Source organism: Xenopus tropicalis, chromosome 1 (assembly GCF_000004195.4).
Source record: "Xenopus tropicalis strain Nigerian chromosome 1, UCB_Xtro_10.0, whole genome shotgun sequence".
NCBI lineage: Eukaryota > Metazoa > Chordata > Amphibia > Anura > Pipidae > Xenopus > Xenopus tropicalis.
The window spans coordinates 160,976,105-160,998,874 of NC_030677.2; the positions used below are offsets into that span (position 1 = coordinate 160,976,105).

Sequence of the window (22,770 nt, forward strand, 5' to 3'; positions counted from 1 at the left end):
GCTCGCCATGCCGAGATTAACTCTGTCCTTGCCAGATGATAGCAGGCCGGCGTGGAGAAGCTTTTGGGTTGTAGGGTAGTAGCGACTTTTTCTTTCAGAGAACGCAGGCGGAACCATGAATGAAGAAGGTGAGGACTGGGGTCCGGGGTCCCGCAGCATATACACAAGCCGAGCGCCCCAGCAGTCAGGCTCACGGAGCGGGGGGTCAGGCCATGCTATATGGAATTCAGCGATAAAGTTATCTCCAAGCTGTGGGCTTCCAGCTGCCATTGGGATCTACCAACCTGCTGGTAAAAGCTCCACCGATGCAGGGTGGACACGCTACAGATACATTGCCGAAATATATCAAATATATAATATATGGCCCAATTACCAATGGAAGCAGCTGGCATGGTATAACAGTCTCTGTTGTGAAGGAGCCCTCATATTGTCAGCTCTTATGTTAACCCTATTGTCCCTGTGACATTATCATATCCCACAGCTACAGACAATGTTGCTTTATAAATAAACTATTACATGATATGGGCCATTCTCACTTAGTGCAGTATTTACTGCTGGTTCCCTGGCCCTGGCTTGGGTATATGGGATAATATAGAAAACAGCAGTAGAAATAAAGGGAAAGTGATGGAAGAGCAGTCGGAGCAAGGTTACATTCATTGGAATTTTGACTGTAGAGCCTCTTAAACAAACATGCAGGGAAGCTGTATAGTGTGAATATTTGCTTTTTATGTTTCAATTTTTTACCTCATAAGTCTAGATAGTATAGATATAGTATAGTATCGTAATATAGATACACATTAAGAGGAAAGAGTAGGGAACTCACACAGACGCCTACTATTACCCCAAATTGCTTCCTCAGTGCCTGGTTAAAACTCAAATATTAAAAGAGACTAAAAGGTTTGTAAAAAAAATGCCTGACATGCATTTAGCCAGAGATTTATTAAAGGCGAAACGCGCGTCAGGCAGTTTTCTAAAATCTCTTGAATATTGGGAGTGTGTAATAATTGGAATTTTGTCAAATTTGCACAAGACTTCTATAGGGTGTTTGTTCTTGTATCTTGTTGTAGTTCAACTACTAGTTCCTAGTTAGGTATTTGGGCCTTGGAAATTGGAATCATTTAAGTTTTCCTCTTCTGTAATATTGATATAAAGACAACTTTAATCACAGCACTTGTCACTTTAATCAAATTGGGGGACTGTAATAAGAAATACTATTGCATTAATATAACAAAAAGCACTAGTATTTTGTTTAGAAAAGTAAATTGAATAGACCTTGAAAGGTTGTCTTCTCTTTCTTCTTAATTTGTTATAGTTCGACTACACCCTCGCAAGGTAATCTGGTTCTTGGAATTTAAATAGATAATTCTGAGTAGGTAAAAACTTTTTACCTTATCAAAATATAGATACAGTAATTACATAGGGTAAGTTCATGGCATTTTACCTTTATAGAGCAGTGATCCCCAACCAGTGACTTGTGAAAATGTTGCTCCCCAACCCCTTGAATGTTGCTCTCAGTGCCCCCAAACCAGGTTTTTTTTCTTCAATTCCTGACTTGGGGGCAAGTTTTGGTTGAATAAAAACAAGATTTACTACCAGATAAAGCCCCTGTAAGCTGACAGTGTGCATAGAGGCTGCCTAATAGCCAATCTTAGCCCTTATTTGGCACCTCCATGAACTTTTATGGTGCTTGTGCTGCTCTCAAAGTCTTTTTACATTTGACTGTGGCTCACGAGTAAGAAAGGTTGGGGATCCCTGTTATAGAGTAATCCATAGTAATACTACTCTTAATCTGTCTGGTGATGATTGAGCAATGGAACCATATGTCTATTTGGTTGCTGTAGTTACTGCAGTGTTGCAAGACTGAAGTTGTGACTGTGAATTTCTACCATGCTGCTGAACCCCCATTTAAGGCTTATGGCACATTGAGTTGGTTTGTAAATACATTGTTCCTGAAACACTAAGAACTGCGGCTTGTGTGTCCCACAGGGGTGTTGGTTCATTCCCAGGGAACCAGGAGCACATGTCCAGTACTTCACATTCCTAACCAATTCTGTAAAATGTGTAAGCAGAAAATTCAATAAAAAGTAAGAGACTGATAAAGGAATGTGCATTATTTGGCCCCAGTGAGTCTGAGTTTCATTGTCCTGTATATCACTTTGTAACCTTTTAATTATTTCTCACTCTTGCTGCTTTACACTTTATCCCATGTAGAAATTGTACAGTATTTCAAATGTCAACTGCAAGAAGACACCGATGTTGCTACTGCTGTTGCTGCAATAAGAACCCTGCTAGAGTTTTTGAAGAGGGATACAGGTAAGGTACCAGTCATTTGAAAAACAGTTTTATTCACATAATCTTGACATATAAAATATAGATACACATGCTCAGTAACAAATACCACAGACAACATATGTGCATGCTGTGTACTGATTTAATCTATTACCACTAGCACAGTCATTCATTGCACGTCCTAGGCCTGGAACCATGTAGGTGCCTTGTATGTAGTATGCACTGAGCCTTGAGGGCTGTTCTGATGGAAAATAAGTGTGGAGACTGAGTTGCTTTATCTTACATGGTATAGGGGTTTTGAGAAATATAAGGGGGCCTTCACCCAAAAATGTTTTGTTTGTTTTTTTGCATAATTAATGAAAGGGTAAATCTAAGTATGCTTCCAAAATACATTTCTTTCAAATTTTACATGATTTTACAATTGTAAAAATGTTTGTTATTTTAGCAGTCTCTGTCTGGCTGTTTTTCTCTGTCCCTCTGGTTTTTACTCCTGAAACAATGTAACTTGAAAGACATTGTGCTCATGTTACATTGTTTCAAGAGGTAGAACCAGAAGGACAACAAGAAGTGATAAACATTGTTGTAAATTGCAACTACCTTTGAAACTATTAAAAATGTTTAATTTATAGTAAAGTTGCTTAGGAATACATTATCTTTTACTATGCAAAAAAGTTAAATAGAGTTAAGTTACCCTTTAAAATAACCTTTGTTTATCAAAGATTTGTTTTGTTTTTTTTTTTAAATGCTTTTAACATATGTTTTGTGGCAACGCCACAAAGTTATAGTCACAATCTGCAGCAGTTGCACTAAAATGTACTCCTCCTTTGCAGGTGAAACCATACAGGGTCTGATTGGGAGTCTGAAAGATGCCACTGGCACCCTCTCTAAAGTGGATTCATCAGTTTCTGTTTCTTCAGGGGGAGAATTGTTTTTGAGATTCATAACACTGACTTCTAATCTGGAGCATTCTGTAAGTTACACCCCTATGAACATGACAGGCACACTTTATCCCGTTTCGCTTTCTAGACTTCTTTTTATCTTGGCTGACTACTAACAAAGGATGATGTATATAGTATAACCATTATTATACTTGATGAAAATTAGAGGCTCCTCCTAATCATTGTGACACTAGATAGCAAATACAAATTAGCCTTTGGATAAAAAGTAGTAATCACCTAAAAGGGCATTATTATAAAAAAAAAAAAAATCCTTAAAAGTTAATATTTTTTTCTTCCTTTGTCTTTGGGGAGGCACAAGAAATTTCAAGTAAATTCAATTCTTTAATATAACATAAATGATTTGTGTATACCTTTATTAAGACTAATGCCAGACAGGGCTGATTCTCAGCCTCCAAATAAACACAGGACAAGAATCAATCCGTACACTGGCATCGGCCTCTCCCTGTGCCTGCACCCAGAGCCATTGCAGGAGCATTGCAGCACTCTGATGACTTTGTCTAGCCCTTAGCTGAATTTTTTGCTTTTCCATCAGGATTACGACAAGTGCAAAAAAATGATGAGTGAAAGAGGAGAACTTTTTCTTAAGAGGATCTCGATGTCCAGGAACAAGATCACAACGCTTTGCTGTCCATTTATAAAAGATGGAGCTGTGAGTAGGCAAACTTAACTGATATTTATTCAGCAAGTTACCGGGCCTGAGCCTATTATTAGCTTGATAAACAAAAAGAGATCGTATACATCTAAAAACACTGTGGTTAAAATAAGCAAATTAAATAGAAAATAAATAGTTTAAATGTAAAAACATCCATATTTTCTCATTTTTGCCATTATAAAGTACTAATTCAGTTTGCTTTGAACAAACCAACCCCCACCCTTTTCTAAAACAGCAGCTTTTGAGCAGCTCATTATCAGTGGCTTTTCAGTGGACTGGTCATTAGTTTTATCAGTTCCTTTGGGACCAGAAGTTACAGGAAGTACTAAAGTGAAACTGGCGTCATGTTCTTGTTTAGTGCCAGAAATTACAGAAACCATTTTTGCCTGTTTAAATAAATAAATAAATGGTCAGCATAAGCACTATTTATTCAGCTAATGTTGATAAGTGGTGTATACTGTTCCTTTAAGAAGTGAGAGAATATTAAAATTGCCAGTGCTTGTTCTTACTTACAGAAATAGTATTGTAAATGAGCAGCATGTAGTAAGGCCAGGTAAGTTGTATGGATATCTAGCAATGGAAGGCAAAGGCTATAACAAAACACTGCATTGGAAACGCCACATTATTGTTGTACTGTAATACAAATCCATTTAAGTGAACCTCAATCTGGGGTTTACTTGCCCTTGATTTGTACAATAAATGACAACACCAGTCTTAAAGAAATCTTATTTAAGTAATTTGTTTGTTTGTTGTTTAATATCATCAATATGTGTCTCCTTAATGCTTCACAGAAAATATTAACACATGCTTACTCTAAAGTGGTCCTGAAAGTCCTGGAAGAGGCTGCTGCAAATAAGAATTTTAGTGTCTATGTCACAGAATCTCAGCCAGACCTCTCTGGGTAAGTGGGAGGCTACTGTAAACATCTTTAAAACATTGCCCAGAACTGCTACCAATCAAAAAAATAGAGAAGTGGGTCAAATTGATATATAAACCCTTCTATTGTACAGCACAGAAAAGTGCTGTGCTTTATAAATGTGTTTTATTACTAATAATCTCATCAGGATCATTAGATGTAGCTTTTTGTCTATGACCTCCTGTGTAACTTTTTTTTTTTTTTTCTTTAGTAAAATCATGGTAGAGGCTTTGCGGAATCGGAATGTTCCAGTAACGCTGATCCTGGATGCTGCTGTTGGGTAAGTTTAAAGCTAATTGAAGGTACCTGAATAAATGAAGGGATGTGGAAACTATATATTAGAAAATATATATATATTTTTCCCCCCCACCAGCTATATCATGGAAAAAGTGGACCTGGTTATCGTAGGGGCTGAAGGAGTAGTAGAGAGTGGTGGAATCATTAATAAGGTAATGTTATACAACTGAGCTCAATTGCTAAAGCTGGAGCCTCATTTTTATTTTAACATCCAGTAATAATGCGATCAGTGAACTAATGGCCAAAGGCTTTATTGATTATAGCATATCTGTTCAGACTAAAGGTCAACTAAAGCTGTTCATAAATATTGTAAAATAAATAAACAAAAAATAATAAAACAAATTAACAAAGAAATAAAAAAGCTGTTCGAAAAGCTGACTACTAGACTTTGTTACTTTGAAATTTAGTTGGCCTTTAAATACATGCAACAAAGAGTCATGTAATTATGGTTATATATTGTAATTGTGGTTTTATGTTTTCATTCTTATAGATCGGCACAAATCAAATGGCAGTATGTGCAAAGGCGCAAAATAAACCATTTTATGTTGTGGCAGAAAGTTTTAAGTTTGTCCGACTTTTCCCTCTCAATCAGCGGGATGTTCCAGACAAGTTTAAGGTAATATTTTTTTTAAATATTCATAATGCCTTGAGTATGGACATATTGGCTGGGCATCTTTTAATATTTGTTATCCCCCCAGATGGCTGCCATTGTGCATTGCCAGAGGCCCCTCTTCCCTAACTTTGGCTTTGGACTAAATTACCACATGTAAACTTTGTCTCTACCCTACCCTCTTCAGGTCAGCAAATGTATAATACACAACAGAAGTGTAAAAGTACCTTGTCATAGATTCTGTTTCCTTATCATTTATGTTTCACTGAAGATAGATGAGGTTCTGCAACTTGCAACCTGATCACTGAAATGAAGCTTAAAATATTTAGACATCTGTGGTTTTATGCAATCTCATATGCATAGATCATGCCAAAGGTTATTTTGCCATATGCTATTGTAATTTGAGATTTATAGGGTTATTAACATTGTCTTTTCTCTTTAGTACAAAGCAGACACTCAGCAGCAGAACAAGGACCTTCTGGAAGAGCATCCCTGGATTGACTACACCTCCCCCTCCCTGATCACCCTGCTTTTTACAGACTTAGGAGTCCTAACCCCATCTGCTATTAGTGATGAACTCATCAAACTGTATTTGTAATTTTATAAGTGCTCTTAAACTGGTAAAACACAAGCCTATGTTGTTGTGAATCATTGGTTTTTACTGTATTCAGTGCATAAGGAGGCACTGTACATCTTAATACATCTTTGCTCAACTTTTCCTCACTTGCTGTAGAAAGAAATAATGAGCTTATGCTACAGCCTTTTAAAGAAGTTGTTCATAATACAGAAGGTGTATCTCTGGACTAGGAATATGCTTTACTAGCTTCTCTTCTGCAAACAGTAACTCGGCAGAACAGGAAGTTGGACACAATTTTTTTGTAGTGCAAAAAAAACCCTATAAATATTTCTTAAAAGAATATGCAATAACTATGTTTGCCACAAGCCCTATTCGTCACACACACATATGTTGGAAAAGGGGGCATAATACCCCTTAAGGCTGATGCCACACGAGGCGTAGGGCTGAAATTTTCTTTGCATTCTCTCGCGTTTTCATGCGTATATCGGCTACATGTGCCTGCACCCGAGCGTATTCCATTCATTCGGGTGCAGGCACAAGTAGCAGGCATAGGGCTGAATTTTCGCCAAGCGTTTTTCCGTTTGCCGAAAATTTCAGCCCTACGCCTCGTGTGGCATCAGTCTAAACTGTGTAATGATTTTTAGGTAAATGAACTTGGGCGGATTCCCTTGCATCTCTGTGGTCCTATGCAATCTTAAGTTAGCCATACAGGCCAAGATTTGCATATTTGGCAAGGTGCGAGGTAAACAATCAAAACAGAGCCCAGTACACGCCTGTTGGGAGAAGACTAATTCAATAAGATCCATGTGGTATTTTCTAACAAATATAAAGAGATTGATCTGTGGAAAATTACCAACACCTCTCACTCTGATATGTCAGATTTGTGACAATCGATAAATTAAACTTTTTAATTCTACATCTAAAATAACGTATGTCTAAAAGAAAAATGTTATTAAAAACAGAGGGAAGAGGCAAGATAGGACACTAATCGCTATCACGCATAAACATGGTGTATCAGGAGGCCACTTCAGGGAATTGTGACAATGGGCTGACTCCTATTAGTATGTCAAAAAAAGCAGGTATGATGTGTTAATCAGATCACTATTTCTTCCAAACACCTCCCTCCCGTTACAATAGCGTGCTTGCAAAGTTTGGCGCAGATTGTACTCCTTAGTCCCCGATCACACACCCTTCAACACCTGCCCCCCATGTACATTCTAAATGAAGATTGGGTTCATGACTCCTATCAGCCTGCCTCACTACAGCTTAAAGCACCTGACGAGCGTTTTGCTCGGTCTACCCAAGATTTATCAAAGGCAATTAAGGATTTCATCCCATTTTTGCCGCAATTTCCTTAAGTGGCCTCCTGGTACATCATGAGTGAGAGGTGTTGGTAATTTTCCACAAATCAATCTTTATATTGGTTAGAAAATACCACATGGGTATAATAATAATTTTCTTTTAGCCATATGTTATGTTTTACTTAATTATCGATCGTCACAAATCTGACCTATCAGAGTGAGTGGTGCAACTATAGATCGCTTGTGGTAACTTTCCACAAATCAATCCCTTTATTGTGTATGAGACCAGTATCTGATTGGTTAGAAAATACCAATTTAATATAGATAGGAGCACCTTCCACTTGTATGGAGAGTATTCTGCAGGGAGTGTGCAGAATCAATAAGAGTTATGGGTTTCATGGTTTTGGCCTTGTTTGACTTGTTTCAACTGTGCCATGTATGTACATTAACAACTTCAAGCATGGATCAAGTGCAAAAATAAACTTCGCTTAAGCACAAAGAGACAAACAAAGAAGCAGCATATCTTGGTCACAACAAGGTATCGCTGTCAATGTGCAACCCACTAAACTGTCCTATTTAGGCAAAAAAAAGAAGTAAAATAACTAAATACAAGGCTCCCAGTTTCTGGGGATTAAAAATACATAAAAAAAAATATCTGAGATAAGATAAAATGTGTATTTCTTATTAAACAAAATGAAATCAGTCAAGGACTTCAGGAAATACATGGTACATGTATCTTATGTACAAACATGTCTATTGTTGTGCTTTAGCTGGGTGGGCAAGTGATCAGCTTTTGTGTACAGTACAGATTGATTTCTGTCACTGTCTGAATAAGCACAAGATCAGTCTGAGTTGTCAGATCCATCTTCATCTTCACTCTTTTCTCCAGCTGCTGTCAGCTGCTTCTCAAACTCCTCTTCAGTAATTTTCCCCTTTTTCAATCTCTTCAATAATCTAGTGTCATGGAGCAATTCATCCACATCATCTTCGTCTATATCGGATCCCTAGAAAAAAAAAAATATATGTGAATTTGGTGCATCCATAGTCATGATTGAGGGGTTTTTTCTCTTTAAATGTATATGAAGCTTTTTTGTGTGTTAACACTTTAAGGCTAAAACCCCACAACTGGAAAGATGAAAATGCAGGAAATCGCTTATAGATATTTTGTTCTGGAATATGTATTGCATATGAGAAACAGTGAACCACTAAACATCAAAACACCGCTAAATATCTCACGGCTAACCTCTTCTTGTTTCCGTTTCTGCGCTACTTTCTTTTTCTTGTCCTTCCTGGCTTTCTGTTTTGACCATGCCTTGTTCTTTGCAAAATTTCTCCTGCCTTCACTCTCCAGTTTTTCTCTTCGCTCTTTCAGCATTTTCTGCCTCTGTTTTTCTCTGTTCTTATCTTTGTATGGAATGGAGTCTGTATCAATTGTGGTGGAAACAAAGTCTGAGAAATTCTTCCCTCTCAATTCTGGCATCCGGGGCATTCTCAGCAGGCCAAATCCTCGGGCGAGATTAGAGAAATCCAAATCTGAAAGTCAAAATAAGATGAATTAGGACTAAATTTTCCATGGGAAAAATTCTGCCTAAAGTGTACTTATAGCTAGAAAAAGATTTTAGAACAGTGTGATCATGTTTGCTTTGTGTAAAGGACTTCTGAAGTGATTGCAGGGATACAATATTACATGTCTGCACTATAATTCAAAACAGGCCCTGGCATTTCAAGTACACAGAGGCCCAAAAAATCCCCCACCAGCCCAATAAATAGTCACTGTCTATGGCATCTTACAGCAGCCCCTCTAGTATTTGCCGGTGTCCATAGATTGCCAGTTTGGGCCTGCTATATTAATTAAAGATAATCTGGTTGTCTGATATATGCAGGAGCTGTCAAACTTCATTTCTGCGTCCAGTGCAAGGCAATTGATCAGATAGAATTGGATTTGGCTATGGCTGGACAATTTACAATATGTATATGTATCGGAAGCATTTATAATTTCAATTCAATTCTTCGAATCCAGTGACAAAAACATTCTAATGAGGGCTGCTGGCAAATCAAATTCAGCAAGTGGGACCGAAAAGTTCAGACCGCTGTTACGTATAAATCTACAGGTCCGTAGCATGGCTAGAATCAGAATGGTATTTAAAGAACCAATTAAGGATTTAGAAACCAGAGGGATGGGTTAACGATCACTGTCTCACCTCTTCCTTATCGCATAGTTTTTAAGCTTAACACCTGTCCCTATCGCTAACCCCTAGCTAAAAAACAGCAGAGTAGCGCAGCAGCGTACATTCACGACATCTTAGCAACCAAAGACACTTCAGGACTCACCACCAACACGGACCCTGCTTGCGCATGTGCAGTTGAGGCCTATTTCCTGCTACCGCCAACTGCGCATGCGCAAGCAGGGTTCATAACGGCGCAGAGACCCAAAGTGTCTTCAGTTGCTAAGAAGATGTTGGCCAGGTACGCTACGTTGCTGTTTTAGCTAGGGGTTAGCAACAGGGGCAGTTGTTAAGCTTAAAAACTATGTGATAAGGGATAGGTTAGGCGAGTCAAGGCAGTGATAGTTAAGGGGGCTTTTAGCGCCCGGGGGTATAGTTCTCCTTTAAGGAAAGGGTATAATGTTTAATAAGAAAGTTGTAAAATAAAAACATTAAAAGGTTAGTGATATCTCCGTCTGTATCTTTGGTTACTAAATAAATGTTATAGATTACACAAGATACCTTTAACCCTGAAGATTAAGTTGCACTCATGCTTAGCATAAGCTTGCACATAGGACACGAATGCTTTCATCCCCTTCTCAAACACAGCGCGATCAGACTCTGCCATGGATTTCAATTTAGGAAGAAGATCCACAGCACTTATTAGCTCTGTCATTTCTTGCAGTGGGCACTTACAGAAAAAAAAACAAACAAGTCTTATTTTACTAAGAAAAGTATTGTCAAGCAACACCATTTGTCGGAGGTTACCAAGATTGTTGGTAAGTTAGTTAAATGATGACACATGGGGGTTGTGAAGTACATTGTAAGATGAGAAAAGGTTTGATTCACTAGCTCTTTTCTATTCTGAAGCTTGTAATCTTTATTAGCCATTACATTTGATTACTATAAGTAAAATTGTTTATTTTGGGTAAAAACAATAAAGCTGCATACACACAGACAGTGCACATGGAATTTACAATTCAGAACTCTGACCAAACACATTTTAGGTGGAATCTTTGGCCAAGGTAAATTATAAAATGAAACATCACTGAAGACCCTGTCTCTATAGAATTGAGCTTGGAATCTGCAGCCAAGTTCACATCTTGGCAGGGCTCCTTTTGATAAAGAAATCATTAAAAATATATGTTGCCACAATTTTCATCATTTTCAGATTTTCTAGAATAGGTGGCCTTCTCATTTAAGGTTTTAGGTAACTATATCAATCTTCTGCATCCTGAATGGAATTTCATTGCTCCCCATAGAAGTACTGCGGTAGGAGAGTAGGTTCCCAATAGTAGCTAGTCACATGCCATTACTGTGCATACAGTTCCTCAAGTATTAACTGAAACAATAATTGATGGAAAAGCATGTAACAAAGAAGCACTAACTGATTAAGAGGGATTTGCCCATATAAAGAGCCATGATTGATCACTCTGGCTCCCAAGAAAGTACTGAGAACTCACTTTGCTGCTGTCTTGTTTTAGGTTCTTGTTTTAATAAGATTTAGATTGAAAAGTCCCCAGTGAAAAAATAACATTACTGCTGTTCTGGATGGAGACACAGATAAGATCCAGTTGCCCTAGGAGAAGTTAAGGAGCTGCAGTTCCCAGTAGAGAGCAGACTGTAGTGTGGAATCACATCTGAGAGAAGTGGTACTTGAAAATAGCCAGACCTGAAAGGATTGAACTAGTCCCACCCAGCACAAGAATGTACCTGACTGCCTAGCAATGGGATTATTGCATATCCATGCTAACAAGGTTTGTCACCTACCCCACCTTGGTTGTATAGTGTACAACTAAAAAATAAACTCTGCAATCCTAGCACTTTGGGCTGTTCACACCATCTTATAAAAGAAGAATGAAGGAGGGCTACTTGAGTGAACTATGAATGAACCCAAGTTCTTTCATTTTTAAAAGTGTGCTATATCCTGTTGGATGGAAAGTGGACAGGGGTCTTGTGTAAACTGACTTGCAAACACAAAAAGACATTTAATTTTACTTTTAATGCTAAACATGGCTGATGGTCACATGCAATGACAGCAATCTATACAGAACATAATAACTATAAACCCTGATAGGTTTAAACCATAACCACAATGTTGTATTTAAAGTGCCAGAAATAAGTTACCTTTTGGTTTATTGAAAGAAAACTGACATATGATTCTTCCATGGGAAGCAGAAACACGAGTGCACTGCCGTGATGACCAATCCGGGCTGTACGTCCACATCGGTGAACAAAGGCACTGGAATAGAAGGGTGGTATTACGAACTGCCGGCAGTGCTGTAACCTGCCTCACTCATATACTCTAGTACTGACCAAAGCAAAACATCAGTACATTATTGGGTGTGTATATACTTTACTATTTCGCTCAGAACTTTCAGCCAACAGTGAAAAATTACATTGCACCAATAAAACGTTACATTTTTTAACATTATACATATACTACTGTACAGTGACCCTATTAACACATTTTAAATCTAAGACCAAACAATTTTGTCTCAACAAAAGATGACATACCTGGCACTACTTGGGGGATCATACTGCACAACCCAGTTTACTTCAGGAATGTCTATACCGCGTGCCATCACATCTGTACAAACTAATATACCACTATATGAGGGAGAAAAAAAAATTGAAAACATTTAAGACAAAGGTCAAAGAGAAAAATGAATGTAACATTGTATTTTTTTCCTGTACAACAGGGGTCAATCAACTGTTAAACTGATATTCCTAACAAAAAATAATATCTGATAGTTGTAGGAAATACAGGGAGCTTTTCTGCTTCAAAAGCAAACAATTCACTCACCTGTTAAGTTTCCTGAACTCTGTAAAAATCCTGTTGCGCTTGTGCTTCATTTTTCCATGAATACACATCACTTTCACATTTTTTAAAAGCGCTTCTAATGCTTTTCCATAATATTCCACGCAGGCACACGTACTATAATAAAAAAGTCAGAAATACATAAACAGGTACAGCAATGGGTCAAGTGGTTAAATCCTTAACTAAAAGTGAAAACTCACCTAAAAAATACCAGGTGCTTTTCTTGTTTCCTTTGCTGCAGGAAAGCCACCAACTTGTTGAATTTTTCATCTGCTTTGCAGATCTACATAAGTAACATATATTTTGGTATTAAAGCTACAGTAGGTATAATTTTCTGTGTCTGGCAAATTGATCTCTTAAAAATATAAATCTCGAGTTTATTGTAAAAACATGGGCAACAAGTTGAAGGTCCTCACCATATAGTAATTCTGGAGACGTATCGGTGTTTTCTGTGTACAGGTTGCTGATACTCCCTTCTCCTTCACAGCGATACGGACAGGATTCCTAAGTCCAGCTCTTACCAGGTTCTCTAACTCTTGAGTTTGTGTTGCTGAGAACAGACCAGTTCTTCTCTGTTTGGGCAAGAACCCTAAGATGGTATTTATGCTGAAATTACAATATATAACAGATCATGAATAACAAGGTGCAGGAGAAATTAAGACTTACTACCACTTACTACCACTACCTCCAGCAAACACTCTGACAGGCACAGGAGGAAAGTCGGTGAAGAATTTGAAACTACAGATATTTATCCTGCATCCAGTAGTGCCTATCTTTAACATAGTCATCTGCACTGACAGATTAGGCTGCCTTGGGACAATGGAAAAGTTTTACTTTTTAAAGCCTGGAGAAGTGAATAAAACAATACAAATTACTTTAAGGAAAAAAGGTAAAACTGTAAAATCTGTAAAGCACATTGTAAATTAATGGCACTATATCAATAATAAACACAACAAGACTTTTAATTAATGTCACTGCCAGTGGTCTTTCCCTTTTTCCTTGCTAAAACGCTGCATTAATGAAAATGAAAATCTCTTGCAAAGTGATCTTTACAAAGGAGGCAGGAAGAGAGATTTCGTGCTTAATTCAAAGATCACCACTAGTGCAATAACAAGCAATACAGTTAACAATTACTCTGCAGAACAAAAGAGCTTTAAATTGCTGAGAAAAACTAAAAACATTTTTCGTTTGAAAATTAGCCTGCCGGTAATTATGTTGTGAAGAGGGAAAGCTTGAAAAAAAAAAAAAAAAAAGTACTGTAAAAGTAATGTGTGGAGAGCTGGCGCCCAATTAAAATAACATTTTTTACATTAATTTAAAAGTAAAAAAAGGATTGGACAAAAAAAACAAACCTTATTGACCTGAACAGTTAAATTACTTGTTTTTGAACCTACCTTGCTTCAAATCCCATATCCAAAAGTCTATCTGCTTCATCCAAAATAAGAACATCAAGGGTTTTCACATAGCTGACTAAATCCAGTCCATCAGCCTGTCTCCGGAACATATCCTCCAGTCGTCCCGGTGTAGCCACAATAATGTTTCCACTGACAGGAACAAGAATTAATGCAAGATGATAAATAAATCTGTTCTGCATGGCGATGACAGAGTTAAACCACTGCTTCTCAGCTGTGAGGTTCACTTGCAGTTCTGGGGAGGCACTAGTGGTTTAACTTAAGAGTTAATTTTCCCTCATTGCACTGGAAAAACTGCTTAATTTCCATTTCTTGGAGCAATGACATGCAGGTTACACAGTATGCCCATGTGCCATCACTGACTCCTAACTGTTGCCCGCATTCTTTGTCTGGCAAATAAGAATCCTAGCACGCATCCCACTGCTAAGGAGATGCTAGGTTCCTAAGCTGCTCTTTCTTTATTTTTGCTATTCAGTAAAAATGTAGAGTGTGTCAGTGTATTCAACAGTACACCAAACTGACACACTCCAATGAGAACAGAATATAATATGTGCTTTATTATCTGTCAGTGTGTAAGCTTAAAGCAATGTTTATTTACAAATATGTACACTCTGTTTAAGCCTCAGTTATATACTTACAATGAGCATTTGCACATTCATCATTTCCAATCAACATTCCAGCCTAAATTTCATTAATGTATTCACTAGTCTCTTTCCCTTGTACATTCTTCTACAAGCTATGCCCCCTCCAGAACTATATTGATTTTTTTTTAATCTCTTCTTAAAAAGGTAATTTAGCTTTCCCCCCATCACATAGAGAAAAAAATGGTTTGCTCTTAAATAAAGTCACCTACCCATGTTCTTTAAATTTCATTACATCATCCACAGGGTTACTTCCCCCAATAAGGAGAATCTGGCTGTATGAATAGCAGATATAAAAGGTAATTATTATATACATTTCAAAAAGTGTTTAAGACTTCAGAAACATGTTTCCTCAAACCAACTGCAAAAAACTCCAAAATATGACAGATGTAACTTTTATGTTAAAGCAGGACACTCAAATTGAAGATGGATATACTTCATACCCACCATTAAAAATAAAGTTCCTGTATGTCACATTTACAGAAAAAAAGTATTTATTCATATCACTTACTTAATTTATCTTAATATAATATATACTTTTAAATCTGGGGGTAAAAGGTGTGTATTAGGCTCTGTGTCCCATGGTAAAGCAAATTTGATGTCAGGATAGGAACTGTAACAATCAGAACACAAGAACATCCCAACTCAAAACTCAAAACAGGTGGGTTTAACTATATTTAAAAGAATAGCTTATTCTTAGCAACAATTCAAATCAGTTTTAATTTTTGTTATAGTTTAATTGTTTATTAAATTATTTGCCTCTCTCTTCTAACCAGCTTTTAACTGGGGGGTCACTGACCCCAGCAGTCAAAAAACTATTGCTGTGAGGCTACAATGTTACCATTTCTTTGTAACTTTTTATTACTTTTCTTTTAATTTAGTCCCTCTTTATTCAAATTCCTGTCCCTCCTTCAAACCACTGCCTGGTTGTTAGGTTACATTGGACCCTAGCAACCAGACAGCTGCTGAAATTCCAAACTGGAGAGCTGCTGAACAAAAAGCTAAATATTTCTAAAACCGCAAATAAAAGAAAATGAAGACCTATTGCAAATAGTCTTAAAATAGCACTTTCTACATCATACTAAAATGTAATTTAAAAATGAACAACACCTTTTCAATGCCATAATTAAAAACTGTGTGTTAAACAGTATGCATACTCTTATAAAAAGAAACACAAAAAAAACCTACCTAAATTGTGGAAAATGCTTTGTGAAGTATGAGAGCACCTCGTCAATCTGCACTGCAAGTTCACGTGTTGGGGTTATGATTATAGCACCAACCTAAAAATGCAATTGAGATTTCTTTTATATTGCACATGGCTAAACGCTACCCTGAGCTGACAAAAAAAAAACCTTTACAGGTATAGGACCCATTATCCAGAATGCACAGGACTAAGGGTATTCCAGATAAGGGGTCTTTCCGTAATTTGGATCTCCATACCTTAAGTCTACTAAAAAAATCAATAAACATTTTTTAAACCTAATAGGATTATTTTGCATCCAATGAAGATTATTTATATCTTAGTTGGGGTCAAGTACAAGGTACTGTTTTATTATAACAGAGAAAAAGGAAATCAGTTTTAAAATTCTCAATTATTTGATTATAATTGAGTCTATGGGAGACAGGCTTTCTGTAATTCGGAGCTTTCTGGATAATGGGTTTCCAGATAAGGGATCCCATACCTGTACTACAAAATAATTTAGAGAGAGACAACTCAGATGTCCATTGACATTTTTTGTGTTGTCTATAGTAACTGGAGTCATGGTCAGGGTAAAAGGAACCAAAATTATGAGAACCACATTCACCTATATCCTGCACACAAGATCCAGTCAGGGTGATCTGGCCCATTAACAAGATACTTGTGCTTGGCAGTGAGTTTTGGCTCTGTCAATGTAACCGCAAAATAACTCCTGATGTAAGTGTTTGGTTACAAGGTATGTAAACCCCAAATAAAATGTTGCCTAATGAAAAAAATGAAATTCCAAGCAACTTTCCAATACTCATTGAACACAATTAATGGGTTTCCGGATAAGGGATCCCATACCTGTACTACTGTACATAAAATTTCTCACCATTTTCAGATAAGTCCATAAATAATAATTTTCCAGAAGATTGGTGAAAGAATTTATGGATACTGTATTCTGAAATACACTGTTCTTCTGCAATACTTCCATATACGAACCTGATTTTTCTTTAGCTTTTCTTCTCTTTTCAGCAAAATTTCCAAAAGTGGAATGACAAATGCCAGTGTTTTCCCACTTCCAGTTATCTGCAAGTTATAAATAACTTTAATATAAATATATTACCAATAAGTGACCACCATGACAAAGGTTTTGGTTTTTTTTCACAAGCAGTATATAGGTGCCATAGACTCACCGCTTCTGCAGCAATATCTTTGTTGTTCATAAACAAGGGGATTGTTGCCGACTAGAAAGACATAAAAGTTCAGTAGGATACACTTTAAAACAAAAACAATTTTCACATAATGCAACTACAATATGTAATGAATAATTTAACAATCAATAAGTCAAAATGGATGCTTGGAGGTACAAGCAGAAGAATAATGCTACTCAGTAAATAACAAAATAAAACTACAGTATAAACCTGAACAAATTTTGCCAAAGCTACAAAAAAAGAAAATATGGTATAATATTAGTAATTTCACATGATTAAACAGGGATATTGTGGGAATCAAAAGTACTGAAACAAAAATATCAGATGGCAGAGACAAGCACTAATGAACCAAAACATAGATTGTTTACAAATAAATAGCATTTGAAAATTGCAAGGAAAGTTTCTAAAATAATTTTTAAATAAAATTTGATAACCAGTGGCAACAAATATTAGCGACAGGCCCCTATAAAAAAAACCATAATGCCTATACCTAACATAATTAGGTTATGTAATAAAAGGCACTCATCTTTCCAGGAGCAGTAACCCATAGCAATCATCAGCAGGTAGCAAACCCATAGCAACCATCAGCAGGTAGCATTTTCTTGTCACCTGTTTAAAGGCAAATATCTTTTTGGTTGCTATGGGTTACTGCTCCTGGGCAAACTTAGTGCCTTTTATAACATATGAGGGATACAATACAAAACAAAATGTCCTGCAAACTATATATTTCCAAGGTATACACACAGCTGTAAATGGGAGGCATGCTTTGCATTACAAGCTGCTAGGATCCCACATGATGCTATGAGATAGCAGGGGCCACGGTTTAGCACTGCGATCAGTGAACATGACTCTAAATATACCAGAGATTTAACACTGAATGAAAACTGTAAGGGCTCTATAGAAGACGCATAGGCCATTTACTGAACACATAAACTCGTAGTTAGAAAGTAAACAATGTCCATCTTGTCATGTGCACCTTCCCCAAAGAGCCTACCCTCCCAGCTAAAGGAAACGTTCCGTGGATTCGTACCTGCACCGGAGTCATATGAGTGAACTTTAACTCACTCAGGGTCTGTCTGATACTGCTATTTAGTTTATGGGATAGACTATCCCATGTCCCTTCAGTAACATTCTCCATCTTCCGCAACTAAAGCAGCCACACGTGCTTCCTGTCCAGTGCAACTCGTCCCCACTGCAACAAGCATAGCAAAGAGAAGGTTCCGGTGTTCTCTCCCCCACCCCCTCCCGTTTGGGGCATTTCTGTAAAGTTGCAGAGTGAGTGTATTTCTGACGTGTCTGTGACAGGTTTATTGCGAGCACAAACTCCCGCCCCCAGGTTTTTGGTACTGAAAGCCCTGGGCTTGTGTGTGCCAGTTCTTAAAGAGCCCTCGCCTCTCCTCTAATCAATGATCTTCAACAAGGGAGTCCGTCCTACAACACCAGGGGGCTCCAAAGTCGTAAATGATAAGGTTGATCTATGTTACAATGTTTCTATTACGATCATGTAATAATAATTTTTTAAGGGGTAAATCACTTTAGGTTAAATTTTAGTGTGTTATAGAATAGTCATTTCTTGGAAACCTTTTCAACTAACCTTCATTTTATTTTGTATAGTTTTTGAATTGTTTGTCTTCTGACTCTTTCCAGCTTTCTAATTGGGGTCCCTGACCCTGGCAGTCAAAAAACTATTGTTATCGTTATTTTTTATTACTTATATTTTTATTCAAGCCCTCTCCTATTCATACTCCAGTCTCTCAATCAAACTACTGCCTGGTTGCTAGGATAATTTAGACCCTAGCAACCAGATAGAGCGCCTAGCAACCAGGCAGTAGTTTGATCCCAGCACGAAATTCCAAACCAGAGAGTTGAACAAGGTAAATAATTCAAAACCCCACAAATAATAATAAATAAAGACCACTTGCAAATTCACTCTCTGCATAATACTAAAAGTTTATTTTATGGTGAACAACCCCTTTAAAGCATGCCTTCCAACTGTCCCAATTTTCCCAGGACAGTCTGATTTTAACAGCTCAGCCCACAGTCCCAGATTCTTACTGAAAAGTCCCTCATTTCCTTTTGATCTTCTGCACCAAATGCTAAAAAAGATACAAAGTTTCTCAAACTTAATTAAATAAGTAGCTTTTGGCAGAGAGCCCAGAAAGTTAACAAGCCACACCCCAGAAATGTGTTCAAACTTTAATTAACCTGCCAAATTTTGTAAAATGAGAGTGGTATTTGGGGGTGTGGTCGCAAAAAAGGGTCATTTCTTTTTGCCCTGCTTTACATATTCCAAACGTTGGGAGGTATGCTTTAAAATAGTATCTTTCAAATATGAATACATATAATATTTTATAGCAACAGGACATAATTTTGGGATTGCTGAATAAAAACTGTGTGTAAATCCTTTTAGGGCATGTTGTTTTTTTTAAGGGGACCTGTCAACCTAAAAATAATTTCAGTTTATTTTCTATTGTGCTAGTCTGGAAAAATTAACTTTACTTGCACTATATACATTTTATAACAGGTATGGATGTTTTAATTTTTTAAAAAAGGGGGTTTAATTTGAAAAGGATTTTATTATACAGTTTTTGTTATTTCTTGTACTAAACAGGGGAAAGTCTAAAAAGATAAAAAGTAATCTAAATTAATACTGCTGCCATATTTGTGCAGAAGTAGACCGTTAGCATTAGAAGCTATAACTGACAGGCTGACCAAAGACAGGTTGGCAAAACTGTCAGATTTAGGAACTTCCAGTAACAATCACATATAAAGCAGCCCCCTCAGTGAAATATGATCAATATGACCAATAGGGAACTTTTTGTGTTTATTAATATGTTAAAGAGTATTTTCAGTATCACTTTAAACTCTATAGGGCAGGCATCTCCTTCCTCTTGTCGCTTTGACAATTAGCTCTTAATCTTTAATGTAAATTGTTCTGCTACACATAAGTAGCAACATATAAAAATGTACAAGTTGGGATGTGATTTGCTTTCAATTTATGTCTTTATTATTATTTATTATTATTAACATTTATTTATAAAGCACCAACATATTCCGCAGCGCTGTACAATATGTGGGTTTCATACATTGGACATACAGAGTAACATATAATGCAATCAATAACCGATACAAGAGGTGAAGAGAGCCCTGCCCAAAAGAGCTTACAATCTACAAGGAGAAAGGGTTGAGACACAGGGTGTGCAAAAAAAACAAACAGAACCATAAATATGACCTATTAAAGAGATAATGTATTTTTTTTTATTTAAAAAAACAGTTCTGTTATCCTGCACTAATGAATGTGCTTGCTCCAAAAATGCTATAACAGCCATGGCTACTGTAAAGCCATACAAGCTAAATTAGGGCAAAAAGGCTCATGCCTACATAGCAGATAACAGACAAGCTGTGTAGAATACCATGGGTTTAGTTCTTACACTGAAAGAGAAACAGAGGTCTAAGGCCAATCATGGCTCTCTACAAGACTACAGACTAAAAACCTTTCTCATATAAAACAGGACATTTGTAGAGAAAAATTGTTTATTTGTAGGTGCTAGACAAATGAATACAACCTTTTAATGCAAATAAAATATTTTTACAGCTGTACTACTCTTGCTTGAGGGGTTGCCCAGGCTTAAGATGGTAAACAGTGTAACTAGGTCTCTCTTATCTGCAGATTTTAAGTCTATGAAAGCAAGATGCTATAAGGCATACTTTACATGCCAAGAGCCTTTGATGAAGCAATGCAAGGAACAAAATGAGCATCAGGCTTGTGCTATAGTGTGTGTAAACTTTTTGTGACATGAGGAAAGAACCACATTTGAGTGTTAATATAGTATCCTGTGACTATTGAGGCTATTGCCCATTCAGTGATACTAAGTGATTGATAGAGATTGTTGTCAGTTGTTATAAGCATACTGGGTGCAATTGGGACAGTCAGTTTCGTTTAACCTGCCTTATTTTTGTTGGCTAAGTTAACGGATACAGAAACATCTTCTTTCGTTCATTTGCCACTTACCTGTTAATATGAATAGCCAGGGTAATACATTTTAAATTTCTGTCCCTGTGACAGTCTGCATCAATGGGTTGGAAGATGTGCTATTTTTTTCCTCCCTCTGTGGTTTTTTTTCTGCCCTACAAACTCTTTCCCCTTGATGCCCAGAGACTTTGCAGCAATGCAATTTACCAAGGACCATAGCAGCTTTTTTCTGCACTTCATTTAATGCACGCTCCAACTACTACCAGAATACAGTGTCTTGAAATAAAAATATACGAGGGACCATGAATAGTATAAAGACTAATAATGTAAAAAATTCAGGGACACGTCTAGAAAACCCAACTAGAAGGGCTGCAATTATTTCAATTAAACACAATCAAAGCAGCCCTGCAACATGCCTTTTAAAAAGTCCCTATACAAATGCATTGACTTTACAGTGCTATAGAGTAGCGGTCCCTAACTTTTTTTGTACCACTGACCTTTTTCAAGCAAGACAGTGGATAGTGGATTTAATTATTAAATATAATGTAATTATTACATTTTATATTATGCATTTCTATTATTATTATTACATTATAAAATATAATACAACTCACCATAATCCAAAATCACAGGGGGACCCGAGCTTGTTTCCATGCAACTAGACGAGCCCAGCCTTCTTGCTCCCACCTAAGTGGTGACATTTCCCAATGCTTAGTATGGAGGATTAAAGAACAAGGTATTTTGGTATTAAAGTATTTTGGTCCTTGTCATGATCAGTAGAAAGCTTTCTGGGCTTTGCATTACTGTTGTCATTGTTGTGTAACACCCCCTGATCACAGGTATTGGGGATGTTTTCATTGTCTTTGAAGCTATTATAGATTGCAGCCGGCACCAGAGGTTCAGCATAGCCAGGGCCCGGCCCGGTGGTTGGGGAGCCCTGCTATATGGTAGGCCCTTTAAAGGAGAAGGAAAGCCTAAGTCACTTGGGGGTACCAAAATGTTAGGCATCCCCAAGTGACTTTAATTGCTTACCTTGTACCCCGGGCTGGTGTCCCTGTTAAGAGAGAACCGCAGCGGGTACCGAAATGTTAGGCACCCCCCAAGTGACTTAGCCTTTCCTTCTCCTTTAAGAGCGGATTTCTCAGTATACATTATTTTTTAAAGGGCCCCGCGGTGTAAGGCCCTGCAATACTTTGCAAGTGAGCACATCTATCAAGAACAGTAGTTGCTCTTTTGTTAGACATAGGGTTCTCAAAGACACAGATTCAGATTCATCATTAAAGCTGATTTAATATGTATAGTCTATTTTATTAGGGATGTAAAATGGTGATTTATAGGAGAAGAAGATGGTCAGTCTAGTCTAGGCAAATATCCAAAGAAATTCCAGCAGAGATAAAGTTGCAAAAGAATATTTCCTTCCATTCAATAAATTTGAAGTCCGGGATGTTCTTCTCATGTGAATAGCTATGTGGCCAGATAGTCAGGAAAGATCGCCTTGTCGACAGGCAAAGGCTTAAACGGAAGTATTCATTATTTTTAACCATAAAATAGCTATGCAAAATCTGAGACAGTAATGTCATATTAACATTCAAACAAACACAATCATAACAAATCACAAGCCAATTTAGATGCATTGTATAATAAGCTGCTCAACACACCCTCCAAGAATGCACTGCTTAAGATACATTGATGATATAGCATAATTCTACAAGTTAGGCTTATGC

At 37.1% G+C, this 22,770-nt stretch overlaps 2 protein-coding genes across 4 annotated transcripts; one reads left to right on the forward strand and one right to left on the reverse strand.

Annotated features, from left to right (window-relative positions):
* Window positions 1-60: 60 nt before the first annotated feature.
* Window positions 61-6,354, forward strand: eif2b1 (eukaryotic translation initiation factor 2B subunit alpha). Of its 2 annotated transcripts, none has more exons than NM_001017286.2 (9): window positions 61-128; window positions 2,212-2,313; window positions 3,120-3,259; window positions 3,781-3,897; window positions 4,692-4,801; window positions 5,028-5,096; window positions 5,190-5,265; window positions 5,604-5,729; window positions 6,166-6,354. In NM_001017286.2, exons 1-9 carry the CDS (start codon window positions 116-118, stop codon window positions 6,319-6,321), a joined length of 909 nt encoding a protein of 302 aa, NP_001017286.1. In that variant the 5' UTR covers window positions 61-115; the 3' UTR covers window positions 6,322-6,354. The 2 variants fall into 2 exon arrangements, with proteins under 2 accessions (NP_001017286.1, XP_012818935.2); XM_012963481.2 differs by having other exon boundaries at window positions 90-290.
* A 1,020-nt stretch (window positions 6,355-7,374) lies between these two features.
* Window positions 7,375-18,358, reverse strand: ddx55 (DEAD-box helicase 55). 2 transcript variants are annotated; one of them, XM_031895277.1, is made up of 15 exons: window positions 18,104-18,358; window positions 17,056-17,106; window positions 16,862-16,948; window positions 15,868-15,959; window positions 14,892-14,954; window positions 14,021-14,170; window positions 13,043-13,232; window positions 12,827-12,909; window positions 12,612-12,743; window positions 12,323-12,415; window positions 11,933-12,047; window positions 10,328-10,496; window positions 8,845-9,134; window positions 8,434-8,605; window positions 7,375-8,312 (listed from the first exon to the last, which is right to left on the reverse strand). In XM_031895277.1, the coding sequence occupies exons 1-14, from the start codon at window positions 18,209-18,211 to the stop codon at window positions 8,444-8,446; spliced, it is 1,785 nt and encodes a 594-aa protein (XP_031751137.1). In that variant the 5' UTR covers window positions 18,212-18,358; the 3' UTR covers window positions 7,375-8,312; window positions 8,434-8,443.
* Between the last annotated feature and the right edge of the window lie 4,412 nt (window positions 18,359-22,770).

Coding starts and splice junctions, on each gene's coding strand:
- eif2b1 (XM_012963481.2), top strand. CDS start 116: ATGAATGAAGAAGGTGAGGACTGGGGTCCGGGGTCCCGCAGCATATAC. Junction 3,260..3,780: donor CTTCTAATCTGGAGCATTCT/GTAAGTTACACC, acceptor CTTTTCCATCAG/GATTACGACAAGTGCAAAAA. Junction 4,802..5,027: donor TCTCAGCCAGACCTCTCTGG/GTAAGTGGGAGG, acceptor TTTTTTCTTTAG/TAAAATCATGGTAGAGGCTT.
- ddx55 (XM_031895277.1), bottom strand. CDS start 18,211: ATGGAGAATGTTACTGAAGGGACATGGGATAGTCTATCCCATAAACTA. Junction 12,910..13,042: donor GTCTCCAGAATTACTATATG/GTGAGGACCTTC, acceptor TTACTTATGTAG/ATCTGCAAAGCAGATGAAAA. Junction 12,048..12,322: donor GATCCCCCAAGTAGTGCCAG/GTATGTCATCTT, acceptor CTTCTATTCCAG/TGCCTTTGTTCACCGATGTG.